The following is a 16,258-nucleotide window of genomic DNA, read 5'->3' as shown; positions in this document are numbered from 1 at the left end:
TGGTCAGACAGGCGGGTGCCTTTAGGGAGCAGCGCTGCTGAGTGCTCACAGCAGAGAGAAATCCCCCCCCCGCCCCCCCTTTCCTGGCCGAAGCCCCTCTCGGTGGGAGAACCCACGCGTTTCCCTCCCGGGCTGGGTGCCGAACAGCCTTTCCGGGGCTTCCACCCGGGCTTGGTGCCGGCAGCCTGAGCTGGGGCTCGGCGCGCTTGCTGACCGCTGGGTTCTGCGGCGTTAGCAAAGCCGTGGGTCCGGCCTCGGCCCTCCCGGAACGCCGCCGCGGCGGAGGAGCCAGGCAGCCCCGGCACGCCTGGTTAACACCGAGGAGCGAAGGTGGTGCTGGGGGAGCCGGCGGCGGGCAAAGGCGGGGGTCACCCCCGGGGGCACGGGCCGTGAGGGGCGCAGGCAGGTGGCGGGGCCGGGCCGCTCCCTTTCTCACATCGGCTCTCCGGTAGCCAGCGAGAGTGCCGCTTCCCGGGCCGCAGAGCCTCTGCCTGCCCGCCCCCTCCGCGGGGACACGCGCCTCCTCCCCCGCGGTTTGCTAGCGCCACCTTGCGGGCCCTGCGGCCGGGGCCCGCCGCGCCCAGGCCTCGGCCGGCGGAGAGCCGGCTGCGGCAGCCCCAGGAGGCAGCGCTGGAGCTCGCCGAGCTCCCCGTGGCGGCGCGGTGGCCGTTAGCCCGCGCTGCCCACCGGCGGGGCGGAGCGGGAGAGGCGCCGATGTGCCCTCAGGCCGGCCGGTAGCGCGAAGGCCCGAGCGGCTAGCGGGGGCGGGGCGTAGGGGCGGGGCTTGTGGCTGAAGGGGTGGGGCCAGGGGCGGCTCCGCGGGTGTGTGTGAGAGGGCGGGGCCGGCGGCCCCGGTGCGCGGCGGCGGCGGCGGCAGCATGAATGAGGCGGAGGGGCTGCGGCAGCGCCGGTCCTGTCGCCCGCAGGTCATCACCGAGGACAGCCTGGTGCAGGAGGCTAAGGACGGCAGGTGGGGCTCGGCGCGGCGCCTCCTCGGTGGGCGGGGGGGCCTGGAGGGGCCTGCTGTGGGAGGGGGTAAGGCCTGGCCTGATGCGGGCCGGGGGGCGCTGAGGGCCCGGGCCGGGCCTGGGTGGTGTGAGGGGGAGTTGGGCTTGGCCCGAGGGAAGGGCTTGGCCTGGCCGGGGGTGGAGGAGGGGGGGGCGGCTGGGGGGTTGCTGTGGGGGCGGCTGGGAGGCCCGTCCTGACCCGGGCCCGTGGGGTGGCGTTGGGCCCGGCTGAGGCACCGGTGCTGGGAGCGGGCGGCCCTGGCGGGGGTCGGTGCCCCGGGGGAGGCTGTGCTGGCGGGGGAGGGGCTGGCTGCCCCGGCGCTGAGCCGGCCGCCTTGCTTGGCTGGCAGCGCAGGTCGGTGCTGGGGCAGCCGGGGGTGTCAGCCTGCGGGGACCCCCGGCCTCCCCGCTCCCCAGCCGGGGCTTTTCTCCCAAGTGCTCCCGCTTCTGCTGGAGACGGCTGACGGAGGGAGGAGGGTTTTAGACAGGGCCTGACGCCTCCTTTAAGACCAAAAAAAAAAGTTTTAATTTGTGGCTGGTTTTGTTTGTTTTTTCCTATGAGTCTGTTTAAGTACTGTTTGTCTTTTGCTAGTCAAGAAATAACAGTTATCCCATTGTGGCTTGCACAGATCTATTGTGCACGTGATTAAATCCTGTACAGCTCTGGTTAGTCTGTTTATATTTGGCAATAGTTTAAAGAGTAATCTGCAGCTTATCGACTAGTCTCTGTGTATCTGAAATAGAATAACCTTATAAACAGTCCATTTGTTTGTGGCTGAGTTCAAGAACATTCCATTTACAATTTTCTGTGTAGGGATTTTATACAAAACTAGCTTCGCTGTAACTAAAATCGATAGCTGCGCTAAGAAAGTGGTGATGTTTGCTTTGCCTTCTACAGAATAAGGTAGTTGATGACTTGTAATACTTTGGTTCACTATTATGTGTTTTCCTGATCTGAGTATCTTGCAGATTCTTATCTCTGCCCTTCAGGGTCATCGGAATGAAAGGCTGTGTATGATGGCTTGCACGCATAGGCCTCTTTTTGAAGAAGACTCATCAGCATCTCTCAGCTTGAGAGACAGCTCTTCCTGGCCTCAGCCTCTCTTGGTAACTTTGCTCAAATCAGTTAATTTCTAGGACTCCAGCAATGATCCAGAGTATCCACAGGCCGTATTCTCATGCTACTGTCCTGCATGAAACCAGTGGAAGAAATTCCGGAGGCTGCCTTTTTTCTGGCTGAGAGCTTTGGCAGAAAATCTTGATGATAGTTGCTTTCCCTTTGGTCCCCCAGTAGTTCCTCTGCCAAGAGGATGAGGCAGCCTGGACTTCTGGCTATGGTGACCCGTAGTATCCTCTGTGTCTTCTGTATGCCTACTGTGTCTTCAAGACCTGGTGCGATGGCTTCTCTTTTTAGTTTTTGGTGACCACTAAATTGCTGTTGTTATACCTGGAGTCCTGGTAAGTTGCATTATTGAGTTTTGTGGCTGGAGTCCATGTAGGATTAGTTGTCAGAGACACAACTAGCAAAAGATTTCTGTTTTGCTTATCAGTGCTGGTGAACCATTACTTCACAGATTCTTTCCAGTGACCAGTCAGTGACTTAGTTGTCAGTATTTTATATTGGGTATGTTTTGTTTCTTTACTTTTATAAGGGTTCTGAGCAGCTGACTTTTTAATTGCCATCTTTTTTTAAACTTGCTGGTGTTTATTTAAATTCTTGTAGTTTCATCACTGTCTAAAATAGGTCTTATGTTTTGCAGGCTTGAAGTGTGAGTTTGCTTGTCACCTCATTCTTCCTGCCTTTTTCCTTTATTGTCAATTTCTTGCAAGTTTGAATGGGGATCAGGAATATGGCCTTTACGTAAATCATGCTTTCAGGAGCTCTTAATTAAGTTAGCTTTGGCAGATGAGTTCCCATTCATCTTTATCTGCTTCCTTTTGTGTGAGCTATTCTCAGCTGTCACAAAGATGCTCGGGTGTCTGTTGACAGTACTTTTAATCTCTTAGTTTTGAGCCTTCGTCTTTTGAAGTACAGTGGAAGGACAAGCCTGACAAAGTCTTTGTCTTTGTGAACTTGGGGATCGCCTGGTATCTCTACCATCCACTCTCAATTCCACATCCAAAAGGAAAGAGACTGGGAGGTTGTTGCTTCTTGGAGACATCTGCTGTTAGAGTAGGAAGTGCTGAATTCTTCTAATTAATTACAAGGGCAGTCTGACTCTTGGGAAGTATGAAGAGGACAGTGTGGATGAGGAACCTTGTTTGAAGCAGTTTCCCAGCCTGGTGCAGCTCAGGTGGAGATGGGCTTAGTGCTGTAACACTATTGAAGTTCATGATGGGAATGCTGCATTCCTGAGTGTGATAAATAAAACTTATTTTTTAAAATATCTGACAGCAGGAGTACTTTGGCATGCTGATGGAGAGGAAGTAGGCTCAGGTGGTCAGTGCCTTGGGGGAGATGGGGAAGGTTTGGTGGCCAACAGCAGCTGTGCTGACAGCACTTCTTGGAGCAAGCTGAACTGTCGGTGGCTTTGGGCTAGCAGCAGCAGCAGTTCTTGTCGTGGCAAACTGTCAGCATCCTTGTAGCAGTCACCTCGGCAAAGCCTGGTGTTTTGGGCAGTGGCTTGGGACAGGCCTCCATCCTAACTGCCTATGTCTGGTGCCAGAAGAGAGGGGCTAGCAGCGATTGTGCCATCACGGAAGAGATGGGACGGATTATGAATCGTCCAACTTCTGTACATTGTGCATGCAATCAAGCAGTGACCAAATGCAGGCCTAGTTCTGTCCTTGCTGTTCTAGCCGATGATCCCAAAGGTTACCCTGATGGTGATATCAGTACTGCAAGCATGTGTCATTAACTCTCCAGTTACGACATTTGGGCTCTGGGCAGTAGTTCATATTTCCTACTGCCTGGATGATTGGCTAATGAAGGGCTAAACGGTGGAAGCGGTCCAAGGATTGATGCAGAACCATCAGGCACTGTTTGCCTTTATTTAATTGATCCTGCAAGGAGACTGGCTGGCCGTGACAGTGAATTATTCAGAGCAGCTAAAACTGGGAGCTGTTTTTCCAGTTCAAGGCTAGGATTTGTTGAGCGTGGCACTGTGCTTTCCTCTGTAAATGCCTGATAAATGCCTCTAAAATTGTCAAGAACAAAATCTGTTTTTCTCCAGGTTTTTTTTTTGTTGTTGTGTGTTTTCATGGTTAAATAGAAGATACGTAATTTCTTTTGTGTGCTGGGGCTTGGGTTTCAAACCGACTGCATGTAATGTTTGTTGTTTTAGTTGAACTTTTCATCTAAAATTTGTGCTGGGATGGAAACCATTGTCAAAACTGAAGATCAAGTTAAAAAAATCCTAACCAAACCACACCTCCCTGCCATTTCTTGGGTGGCTTTTTTTTTCTTTTCCTTAAGTTAGCTGTGACTTGTAGCGTGCATGAAACCTGTGGGTGAGAATACTCTGCCTCATATGATGCCGGGATGCTGAGACTGAATAAATACCCCTTCCTGTTTTCCTAAGGAGTTCAAAATGGACCTTAAAGGTCATTCAGGATGATGGTTGAACAATAGTATTTCTGGTTCCTTTTCTGAAGAAAATAGGCTCTTAAAAAATTTTTAAAGGTTATTGGATCTTAAAACAGCTTAGCTTGTTAATCCTATTTCTTGTCTCGTTTTGGCAGTACTTACAGCAGCAAGGTGTTCCGTGTTACCTTCTTGACTTTGGCTGCATCTCTGACTGTGCCCCTGCTTGGAGTAACTGTTCTACTGGATTGTCCTATAGACCCTCAGTCTATAAGGTAAGCTGTTGCTTTGAAATAAACATAATATTTGAAATAAATGTTACTGAAGCATAACTTCTCATATGTGTTCTGTAGTGTTTTGGAGGTTAATTGGTTTGTTTGTTTGTTTTTCCCCAGCAAACCAGAGTGAGCTGTGTAAAGTGGTTCTAACTGAATTAAGAAACTGGGGAGTAATTGCAGAGTTATCCGTTGCTGTGGCTTGCTTCACATACCCAGTCTGTTTCTGAGCTATCTTATGCAGTTGTGTCACTACTGATCATTGGAGGAGCTGAATTACTTTCTTTGATCATTAAACTAGAAAATTATTTTCTGTTGTTGCGGCTGTCAGTGGAGCTTATGATTTACTTACGTGCACTGTTGCCTTGTGAGATGAGAACTGCATTTTCCGTAAGGACCAAGCCGTACCCCTTGCTGTTGTAGTTCTGTCAGCCTATTTCTCTGAGGGTGGAAATTGAAATGGATAACCTGACTGGGTTGATTTGGTGCTTTGTACCAGCGGAACCATATGGTGATGTTATATTTAAATGCAGATCTCGTAAAGTAGTGCAGCTAGGTGATTTCTGCCCTGTCTGGATTCATAAACATCTGAATCGAGATCTGTATCAAATGTGTAGTGTAACAGCAAATCAGCTGTGAGAGATGTGACCTGTATTGGGAGAAGTTGTGTGTGAAATGCTTTGTTAGCATAGGGTGGAGTCAGGTTGTTCAGTGCTCCTGGCATTTTGATGTAAGTGAAAATGCTTAATCTGATAGGTATTTATGATCAGCTTGCTAATTTCTTAATGTAAAGGAACAACAACGCTTTAAATATCTCTGGAGTTGAAGGAAACTGTTAATGTGGTTGGGTAGTACTTGCAAGTCCTTCCAATAGGCTGTTAGACATCACTGCAAGTCATAGCGAAACCCTTTCTGTTGTGGCTGGGTTTAACAAAACCCGATTCCCTGAAATGGATTGCAACTGAACAGTAATTCTGAAAGCCAACAGGATGTGTCTAGAATGCTTTTCCTATTATGTAGTCCTGGTCTAATTGTGGGCCAGGGTAACAGTGTTCTGCACACTTACGTTTCTTAAAACTTTAAGTCCCTTGTACAAGACCAGGAGAACTGTTCTTCCTGCCCAGATCACTGGCTTATATTGCTGTACATTCTTAATTAGCTTCTTACCTGCACTGCCAGAAGTGGTTCGGGTCCGTACATTAGATAGGATGATTCTGTGTCATGTTTGTGAAAAGTTTTGAAAAAGCTCGAGGAGGTAGATGCTGTCTGAATCAATCCCTTTGGTAAAGAATGCTTAGAAATCTTGTTTGCCAGCAGTGGTGCTATTCCTGTAAGCTGCTGGATATAATGAGGTATAAAGGGGGGAGGGAAGCAGATGTGATCTGTGAAACTCCATGTGAAATTCCTGCAACTCTGGTTTATTTCAAGTTCTTTCTCTATGAGCCTGTCTTGGTTAATATTGATCCCAGGGAGGATATTCTGCTTGCAAGTGCAACTGTCCAAAGTTCCCGCAAATGAGTTCTTATCTGAAGGCCTGTTATTCTTATCTGAAACTCTGTAATGCTTGGAAGAAGGGATGGGAAATGACTTTGTTAGCGTTATAAAGACAACTCTGCTTTAAATCTCCTGTGGGCAGGAGTTAGTAATTCAGTTGGTGTTGCCACTGCACTAATACATACTTCAAGGAAAGTTTGCTGTCTGTAACCAGACAGATAAAAGTATGTATCTTTTTTCTCCTCCTGAATTGTGTTGTGAACCTGTTTTCCTCAATTGTCCTGGCTTTTATAGCTTGCGATTTCAGTTGACTACCCCCCCGCCCCCAAGTCACTGAAGCTCTGGAAATTGTAGTCACTTTGACCATGTGAGTAGTAGAGTTGCGATGTGGTTGGTGACAAATGTTCTGGATCCTGTGAACCTGGGCAAGTGTTGGAGTGAAACCTTGTATTTTTAAGATTCTACAGGTGGAAGGCATTTGTTTATGGTCATATAAGGAGTTACTTAACAACAACAACAACAAAAATTGAAAATTCTTTCAAAAAGGCCTAGGGAGCTTTAGCTTACTCTTGTGAATGAACACTTAATGAGCTTAGCACCCTGGGCGTGTATGCAGCTTTTAGTAATAACTTTAAATCCTTAACTCATGAAGACTGAGCTGCCTTATGTGTGAGTTTTTAAGAACCTAAGACTGAAACGTACTCGAATTTGTCAGCACAATTAAGGCTGGATTTCAAGCACAGGGCTTTGGAGCCTGATATTTAAGTTGAAGCTGCATAGGCATCTTACTATTTCCTTCTCCGTATCTCTGTAGTTAGTTGGAAATCCAGTTAGCTTGAACCTGGTTATTTATGTGAAAAAGGGCTTGTAAGATTGGACCTTATTTTGTCATTTTGAGGTTTCAGTTCAATACCCTTTAAGTTTCTGTGTAACTTACTCCTTTGAGGTGGTCTTTCTCTATGAGAATGCATTCAAGTCATGCACGAGAATGTATGCTTCAGTGTGGTACAAAAGCACATGTTTCCTAGTGTTCAAACTACCAGAACACTTTTTTTCCCTAGTTGTATGCTAGTTAGTAATTAAAAAATTTTTTTGTCTCTGTGATGAACGTACTATACAGTGTCAGATCTTGGTGTATTTTAAAATGCCAGGCTTTTAAATTTTAAAACTTTTTTCCTCAGATGTTTTCATATATCTACTTAGGAAAGATACTCGGGTACAAACAACCTATTTGGCTGAGTAAGGGCGCAGTTACTCTTTTGTGTTGTGGCAATGCAGAAATTCTTTGCCTTTGTGTAAGACAGATTAACTAGGAACATGTTTTTGGACTTGAAACTGTATAGCTTCCCAGATACATCTTAGGAACACATTAACACCAACTTCTCTGATCATCAGAATGAATTATGATCCTTAATGAACAAGAGTAAATTTTTCAGCTTGTTAGCTGTGTTTTCTTTTTTGAAATATACTGTTTGTAAAGCATAGGTCAGGTTTGCAGGAGTTGGCAAACTAGGAAAAAAAATGATCCAATACGTTGCTCAAAAGTGTTTGCAGAGATTAGTGCAAAGGATCATGAGGTCTGTGTTCTGTTTTGTAGCTTGAAGGAGCCTCCCCTCCTGACCGGTGTGCTAGAGCCCAATATCAAGCTACGTAAAGCCGAGCGGCTATGGGAAAATCAGCTGGTCGGACCCGAGTCCATTGTCAATATTGGGGGTAAGCACTGCCAAAATAAGCTTTTAAGGAAGGGTCTTCAAATGTTGCTCCATAGACTACGGTTTGTTCAGCAATATAGCCCTACATAACAAACTGGAAGTTATTTTAAATGTTCAGGTTTTTATAAAACATGTGTTATGCAGCAAAAGCTGGCTGCTATGTACTGCTTTTCTCCTCTTTCCCCAGTATAAAATAAATCTTGTTGCCAGATTAAAAATCCCTGTCTTCCAGGGCTGAAAGTATCAGCAATGTAGTCGGGGCGTACTTATGTTTGAAGGAAGTGGTCTCATTTTTTCATTTGGCTAGTTCTTAACTGGGAAATAATATTTACAGGGTACTACCTACTCTTTGAATGCTTATTGCCTCTGTGGGAGCTGAGTTTTGTGGTGTTCATTTTTGCTTTACATGGCAGAAAAAATGTAAATGTGCTGGTTTATCAATTTGATATTTTAGTGTGCCTGCAGGCGTTACAGGTGCCATCCTTCTGGCACATGTGTTCTCCCCAGATCACAAACCCATGTCACCTCTGAGCAGTTTCTAATGAGGTGGCTGGACTCAATGGCATGACAGCCACGTAATAGGAAACCAGCTTTGTGCAGGGGTTGTTCCCCTGTGCCTCCTGAATGGGGGTAAGGCTAGAAACTACTCTTGACAGGAGTCCTTGATTGTTTTAATATGAAAAGGAAAGGGTGTGGGAGCTGCAAGCAATGCCTTTACTGAAATATCCTTCAGTACAAGAGGTGCTTAGTAGCTGTATCATTTATTTTCTTCTGCTATAGCTTCTAATAAAGTAGTAAAGTATTTTAAAATTATTTTACTTGGCAAGGAACAACTGTAAATTCCTTCCTCAGATTATGCTTTTTCTACCTAGCTCTGTAAACGGTGTGCTAAAGTGACTACCTGAAGCTACTTTTTTTTTTTTTTTTTTCTGTTACCTAATTTCATCAATCTCATTGGAAACTCCTTACTGAAACCTTTCTGCAAGGGACAACTGAACTATGGGTGAAATAATCAAACTGACTGGGAATAAGTTTTGTATGAATAAACATTGAAGTCTTAGTCCCTTTTAGAAGTGTAATTAGCAAACTTTAAATGTCAGCTAAATTGGAGATGGAAAAGCCCAGGTAATAGACTCTACTAATCCAATGGTCTTTCATTTAATTTGGTTGTATCAAAAAGTTTTGTGTGTTGTTTGTGTTCAGTGAGTCTGTCTTGTGCGATCACATTGCTTGGCATGGATATAGTCATTTGGCAATGCTTTTTATTTGAGTGGTTGTTAATTGCTATGGTTTTTGAAATTCTTCTCCAGAACTGATACAATACGAGCATTGACAGGTGTCCAGTAGCCTATGGGGACTGTATCAGAATGAGAAGGTTTATCTAGGCATTCTCTCATTGAAGAGTGGTAAGATGGATGCACTGCCTGATTACGTTTTATGATGATGTAGAAATTTTCCCAGAGGGATCTACCCAATATGTCCACCTTTAACCAAGGATTTGGACCACTAATGGATGAAAAGCTTTGTATACCATATTCATAACTCCTAAGGCTTAAATCCTGTCTCTTCTCTTTGAGTTGCAAGAAATCTAACCAAATACTCTTTATTTGCCTTCATCTTCCCCTTTCTTCTTTATTCTTTTGCTATGACTGAGGAAGACTGTTAGTTCACTTTGTCTTAAACATGAATTCTGCTTCGTGCTGGTAGAAGCATCATGTGGAAGGATGTTTGCCGCTGCTGCTTTGTGATCAAGCTAATCACACTGGTTGTTTCTGCAGATGTGCTATTTACTGGGACAGCTGATGGGAAGATTATCAAGATTGAAGATGGGGAAATACAAACAATAGCCAGAATTGGCCATGGTCCTTGTGGTGAGTGACAGCTTCTGAATATAATGTACCTGAAAATGTCTGGGTCAGAGCTTGTGTTGATGAAATGTGTTCTGCCTGGGTTGCTCATGCAAGTGCATGTCTTCCTCTGTAGAGGTTTTTAGCAGAAGTACTAACACACTGTATGAATGAAGTATGAGTGCAAATATGTATATAAGCACTGGAAGGAAAAGCAGAACAAAGGGTCAAAAGAACAGGAATGAGTGCTCTTGATAACAAAGGACATCTGTTCCCAGCAGTAAAATTTTAGTCTTTTAGTCCGTCTAGAAAAAGCATGTATCCTAAACAAGAAAAAAATGGGCAGCCACCTGGCCTTATATTTATGGAAGCTGAAGTCAGCAAGATTCTGAGATGAAGGACCACCCCATAAAATGAGGACTCCTAAACAAGTGTGAGGGAATGAACTCTGAGATAATGTGTGAGTGGGAAAGATCAAATTATTTAGAGATTTCTGAAAATAAATACCACCTTCCCCATCTAGGGAATTTTTCCTTGTGTTTTGCTGTACTAATTTCCCATCCTCTGTTTGTAAGTACAGTGAGGGGTTGTGGTGGCTGCACCTACTTTAGCAGAGATCTTCCATTGGTCATGATATTTGTTTTCTCACTGCTGAATTGCAGTTATTTCTTGTTGACACCACATCACACATCACTTTCTGAACCGCTTACTTGCTTCATTTAGTGAGATTTCTGGAACTGAGTGAGAAAAACTGGTGGTGGCTTGTTTATTAACAGAACCATTTCTGTGGGGAAGCTTAACGTTGGCCATCTTGTTCTGTCTGGGCGGTCTGAGAAGCCTGGCTGGTGTGTGCTCAGGGCTTTGGGTAGCTTTGTTTGTGGTAATGATGTAGAACCTTACAGGAGGTGCTGGTTGGCAGTTAGACAGTTATGGACAGGAACTGTTGCTGTCTCTATGTAGCTTGCATTGACACGTTCATCACTTTAGCTTTGTAATTTTACGTGGGTGTTCCATGTGGTTAGGATCTGGATTGATTTGGAAGCCCTCTTATGGCTGCCTAACAGGTAGGAGAGCCTTGGCGCCCACTGCCAATGAAGTCTGCTGCCAGCTGATTGGAAGCTGGACCCCCAGCGGCTGCGTGGGGGTGAATGTGGGTTGAGGTGGGTGTGAAGTCACCTTTCACTGCTCTTTTCCACTGGACTTGTACAGAGAGCCCTACGTTGAACTTGGGACAGGTGGGAAGGTTATGCTGCCGTATTTCTTTGGGGCCAAAGAGGTAGTGGGGAGCCTAGACTTCAGTTTTTGCCCTCCTCAAGTTGGGGAGGGAAGTGGGAAGACTGTAGTTGACTGCCTTCTTCTCCAGGAGTTTCTCTTGCTAATCTTTCAAACCATGGATGTCCTGAAGTTCTCAGTTCTTCAGGACTCAAATAGATAAATTCTTCAGACTTGCAGTATTCCCCTTCCTCCTCATGTAGAAGTCTTCAGTGTCTGTCTTAGCAGTTTCATGACAGCATTGGACCCTTCCAGAAAAAGAAAGTTCCAAGATGTGCATGTGTGTGTTTCTTTTTTTGTTGTGTGGGGTTTTTTTTCTTTTTAATATATATATATAAAAAGAGAGAAACTTGCAGTAAAACTGATTCCTTCTGAGAAGCAGCATTTAGTTAAATCCAATTTTCTGACATTTCAGCCCTACTTGGGGCAGCTGTTACCTAGCTACCAGCCTGGCAAATTCTATGATTATCTCTAGACTGGTAAAAACATGGGGATATCTATTTCACTCACACCTAGGAGAGCAAGAATAGTTTCTTTAATGAATGTGTGTGGTGCTGGCTGCAGAGTTTTGTTAAGCTACAGTGTGACCTATATAGGTAGCCTGAATGTCTTGTATTTATTTCTATTTGGAAAACTATTTAAAATTGTTTTCTAAGGAACTCGTGAAGATGAGCCAGCATGTGGAAGACCACTTGGCATCAGAGTGGGGCCAAATAACACCCTTTTTGTGGCAGATGCTTATTATGGACTCTATGAAGTTAATCCCGGTACAGGTATGACTTTCCTGCTCAGAAGTTCTTCTCTTCCACTGACAGATCTGGGCTTCATTTGCAGTTTTGCCAGACACTGCAGGCAAAACAGCGCCTGCCTTCTTTCTAAAGTGGTTTGGAGTTGTCTGGGTGAAATATGCCATGCAAGAACCTGATATTTATTTTCTTGTAGCAATCACTTCCTCTATCTGTCTATGTGGGTCAGAGTTACCAGTGGCTTATCTTGTGGTGACATATGCTTTTGCTTGTCAAACTTGGTACCTCAGGATCCATGAATAAAGCTCTGTGTAGCTGCTTCAGTTTTCATACAGGGGAAGAAAAATATTGCTGTTACAAAAACTTTTTGTCATGCTTGTTGTACTTTCATTTCTGCCTTGATCTCGCTGTGTGGAAGTGAAGAGCTCTTAACTTCCCTGTAACCCAAATCTGTAGAAAGTGAAGAAAGATGTATTGTGGTGTGGCTGAAGATCAAGTGGCTTGTTCCTGCTGAGAAAAGCACTGTTGCATCGCGCCCTTCATTGTATGTCACTGAGCCAGATCTCAGTTTTAGGAGCTGTGCTGTCATAAAGCCATAGTTGCTTTTGTGTAGGGTTGACTTTCAGTTTACATCTTCAGATTGGCTTCAGGTGGGGAGAGGGAGGCTAGCCAAATGCTATGTGAAATGTAACCGAAGGGCTCAGACTGTGTGGCTCTAGGAGGTATAATCAAGGTCTCCCCTTTTGATGGCAGATGGCTACCAAATTAGCTCAGTCATAACAGAAACAAGCAAACTAGTAAACCCTGAAGAGTATTTTCTCCTGGCCATTCACACTGTATTGAGTTGTTCCATTACATCACAAAACCTTATTACTTAAGAGGCACAAATGGAAAAAAAATGTGAAGTGCCTGCTAATTTCATGTTAGCATTAACTCATTTCCAAGGCAGGACATGCAAAAGCTTGTCTTGTATGCTTTTTTTTCTTTCTTTCTTGTTTTTGTAACCAGGTGAAACAAAAATGCTTGTGTCAACCAAAACACTAATTGAAGGTCAGAAGTTGTCATTTGTGAATGATCTTACAGTGACCCGGGATGGGAGGAAAATCTACTTCACTGACTCCAGTAGCAAATGGCAAAGACGAGACTACTTATTCTTGATTATGGAAGGCACAGATGATGGGCGGCAAGTATCTCTTCCCCAAGGCATTTAATTTATTGTAAGCTCAGCTGTAGGAATGGACTTCACTACTTCCTTGGTCTTCAAGCTTTTTCTCTTTATAAACCACCTGTGTAAATGCTGCACTGTCCAAGAGAGGATGAGAAAATGTGTGGATGTTGCTAACGAGACCTGCAGTAAAATAAATGAGATTCCTCTTTTTCCTTCAAGAGGACTTGCATGGAACATGTATCTTAAAAGGGGAGGTGTTAGCTTTATGTTCAGCCTAAATCCTTCATGAAAGCTGTCAGTCTCAAGTTGGCTTGGTATTTCTCTTTGTTCATAAACAAATGCTTCCTGGTTCTTGTGCCTTTTTAACTTAGGTGAAGTTCATGTAAGAGATGATAGAATGCCTGGAGTATTAAACCAAGATGAATAAATAATTTATCTTCACTCAAAACCATATATAATGCTTTCTTTTTAGCCTGCTTGAATATGACACAGTAACAAAAGAAGTGAAAGTCTTAATGGTGGGGCTGAGGTTTCCTAATGGTGTCCAGCTCTCTCCTGCAGAAGACTTTGTTCTGGTGCAGGAGACAACCATGGCTAGAATCAGGAGGTGAGTATGACTTTTCTGAAATTATTACTACTCTCCATTTAGAGGTAGTTTAAATGAGTCGAATGACAAAAGAAACCCTGCACTCTATTTGTGCCTAGTTATCAATGGCAAAGAAGGTGGCCTTCATCAATACTTCATTTTTTTTCTTTCACTGTAAACATCTGAACTGCATAATCTTTCCATCATGGGCTCCTTGAGCATAGTGGGTAAGCTGCCTTTTGCCCGGGGAGAGGTATGTGGCTGTGCTGTGTTTCCCTCTATGAAAATGAGGAAAAAAAATAATTATTTTTATTTAAGTTAATTCCTTTTGGAACTTTTATTTATTACTTAGGACATGTTAACTCAAGTAGTTTAATCCTACTATCTGTAACTTCCAGGTATTATGTGTCTGGGCTGATGAAAGGTGGAGCAGACATGTTTGTTGAGAATATGCCTGGTCTTCCAGATAATATCAGGTTAAGCAGCTCTGGAGGATATTGGGTAGCTATGTCAGCTGTCCGGCCCAATCCTGGATTTTCTTTGTTGGATTTCTTGTCTGAAAAACCATGGATTAAAAGGATGTTATTTAAGGTAAAAAAAAAAAAATAAATTAAAAAAAAAAATCACCTTTGGTATAGGAATGGAAGTGATAAATATTTGTTTGTCCTGTTTCTTCCTCTTCACAAGAAGATTTCTAAAATTTTTTTAGTGCTGTGGTTAAAAATGTGGTCCTCCCCAGGGAGAACAGTCCTTATATATTCATAGGTAGTAAAACTAACATTTGCTTCTCTGAGTAGCAGGTACACATCTCTTAATTTGTCTTCCATCTCGACCTCAGAAAGAAAAAGAGACTATCTCTGCTCTAGCCATGCAGCAACACAGGATCTACACTGGGATATGTGAAGACTTCACCTTTGTACCTGAAGTGCCTAAACTCCTTATTGCCAGGTGTCTGGAGAGCATTTGGGAAGTCTGACCTGGTCTAATGACTACCCTAGGCATCCTAGGAGACAGTGTATATGTTATGTGTGCTGCTAGGTGACACTTTGTTCTGACTCAATATGTCTGGTTTTATGTCGTAACCCCTTTAGGGTGAGAATGAGCAAGTATAATGTATTTTGTAAGGAATATCTGATGCTAAAGAAATGGCATGGTGCTTCTTAAACAGTACAAAGACTTGACAATACTTCCGTTCTCAAAAAAAAAAAACAAACCAAAAACCAAAAACCCAAATAAAAAAAATCAACAAGTAATGTTTAGGATGGAAGTGCCATTTCAGCTAAGGAAACTGGGCTGTCCCTGCAAAACCTGTTATCTCTCCTGGTGCAGCGTAGCAGCCTGAACAAACTGATGCTATGGGGAGCAGAGCATGATGCCTGCTACTTGGCATCATGTGCACCAGAACAAGCTGATGTCTCTTGCATGGACATCCTTTCAGCCTAGTGATGGAGTAAAGTATGCTTCTGCTGGTCTTTTTTTTTTTTTTAAAAAAAAAAAGTTGGCTTTTCGGATGTTTATGTGTTAAGCCTATGTAATAGTGTTTACTCAAAACGTGTGCTTGTGTTTTTAGCTGCTTCTTCCAAGGAGTGTGGAGTGGTCTTTGTGTAAGTGTCTGAGATCTAGCTGTGGAGGACAAAATCTGTTGTTGTTAACTTTCTTTTTTTTCTTTTCTTCTAGTTGCTGAGTCAGGAAACTGTGACAAAGTTTGTGCCCAAATATAGCCTTGTTGTTGAGCTTAGTGAGACAGGATCCTACCGAAGAAGCTTTCATGATCCCAATGGAGTGACGGCAGCTTATGTTAGTGAGGCACACGAGCACAATGGATATCTTTACCTGGGCTCCTTCCGGTCTCCGTTTATTTGCAGACTTAATCTTCAGCATGTTTAACTGTCCATCCATGATAAAGTGCCACAGTCCTATAATACTCCAGAGGTACAAAGGAGACATGTGTTTGAGGCAGTGTGTGACTAAAGACAAAACGTGAAAGTCTGTTAATGTGCAGTAGCACTGTTCTGTTGCCACAGGAAAACATACAGCTTGCTGTACTTGTCCTCTTCCTTGGTTTGACTGCTCTTGCTTTGGAGTTGGCATGTGTAATTATTAGTATCTGAGGAGTATGGTGGGGCATCTTCATACGGCTGTGTGCTACTCGAAGAAAATCCATTCCTTTTCCATGCCCAGCCCTGTTTGGAGTCATCTTAAAGAGACATCATCTGTTACCTTTAATGCAAGTCTGTGTTGCCTTACACTGGAAGGATTTGTGATGTATGGAATTTAATTGCGTATGATTTGCATTGAAGAGGATGTCTTGCATGTGTTTATTTCTGGTTTAGAACCTCCTGTTTAGGAGTGATTACAGTGCATATTCTAATGTCATACCATGGTGCTGTGGTAAGAGGCAGCAACATCCAGAACATGCCTAGAAATCTAGTTACACCATTTGGGTTTCTTCAATTTCAGCCTGTGTAATCAACATCAGATGCTACAATTAACTGTTAATCAACATGCAGAATCAAATTTGATCGTTAAATATGGACTCCTGTGTTTCTTTTAGCATTGCAGTCAGATGATTAATGAAAGTTGTATTTTCTATGTTATTAAAGACTAGTGCCAGTGGGTTTAAAAAGG

General features: G+C 43.9%; 1 protein-coding gene across 2 annotated transcripts; it reads left to right on the top strand.

The window, feature by feature from the left end:
- Window positions 1-822: 822 nt before the first annotated feature.
- Window positions 823-16,258, top strand: LOC119156163 (adipocyte plasma membrane associated protein). Of its 2 annotated transcripts, XM_037405658.1 has the most exons (10): window positions 823-970; window positions 4,689-4,805; window positions 7,897-8,012; window positions 9,790-9,882; window positions 11,787-11,903; window positions 12,885-13,059; window positions 13,517-13,651; window positions 14,029-14,221; window positions 14,469-14,578; window positions 15,308-15,422. In XM_037405658.1, the coding sequence occupies exons 1-10, from the start codon at window positions 879-881 to the stop codon at window positions 15,312-15,314; spliced, it is 1,155 nt and encodes a 384-aa protein (XP_037261555.1). In that variant the 5' UTR covers window positions 823-878; the 3' UTR covers window positions 15,315-15,422. The 2 variants fall into 2 exon arrangements, with proteins under 2 accessions (XP_037261555.1, XP_037261553.1); XM_037405656.1 differs by lacking the exon at window positions 14,469-14,578 and having other exon boundaries at window positions 825-970; window positions 15,308-16,258.

This window comes from Falco rusticolus, chromosome 12, assembly GCF_015220075.1.
Source record: "Falco rusticolus isolate bFalRus1 chromosome 12, bFalRus1.pri, whole genome shotgun sequence".
NCBI lineage: Eukaryota > Metazoa > Chordata > Aves > Falconiformes > Falconidae > Falco > Falco rusticolus.
This window is presented reverse-complemented; position numbering and strand designations above follow the sequence as displayed.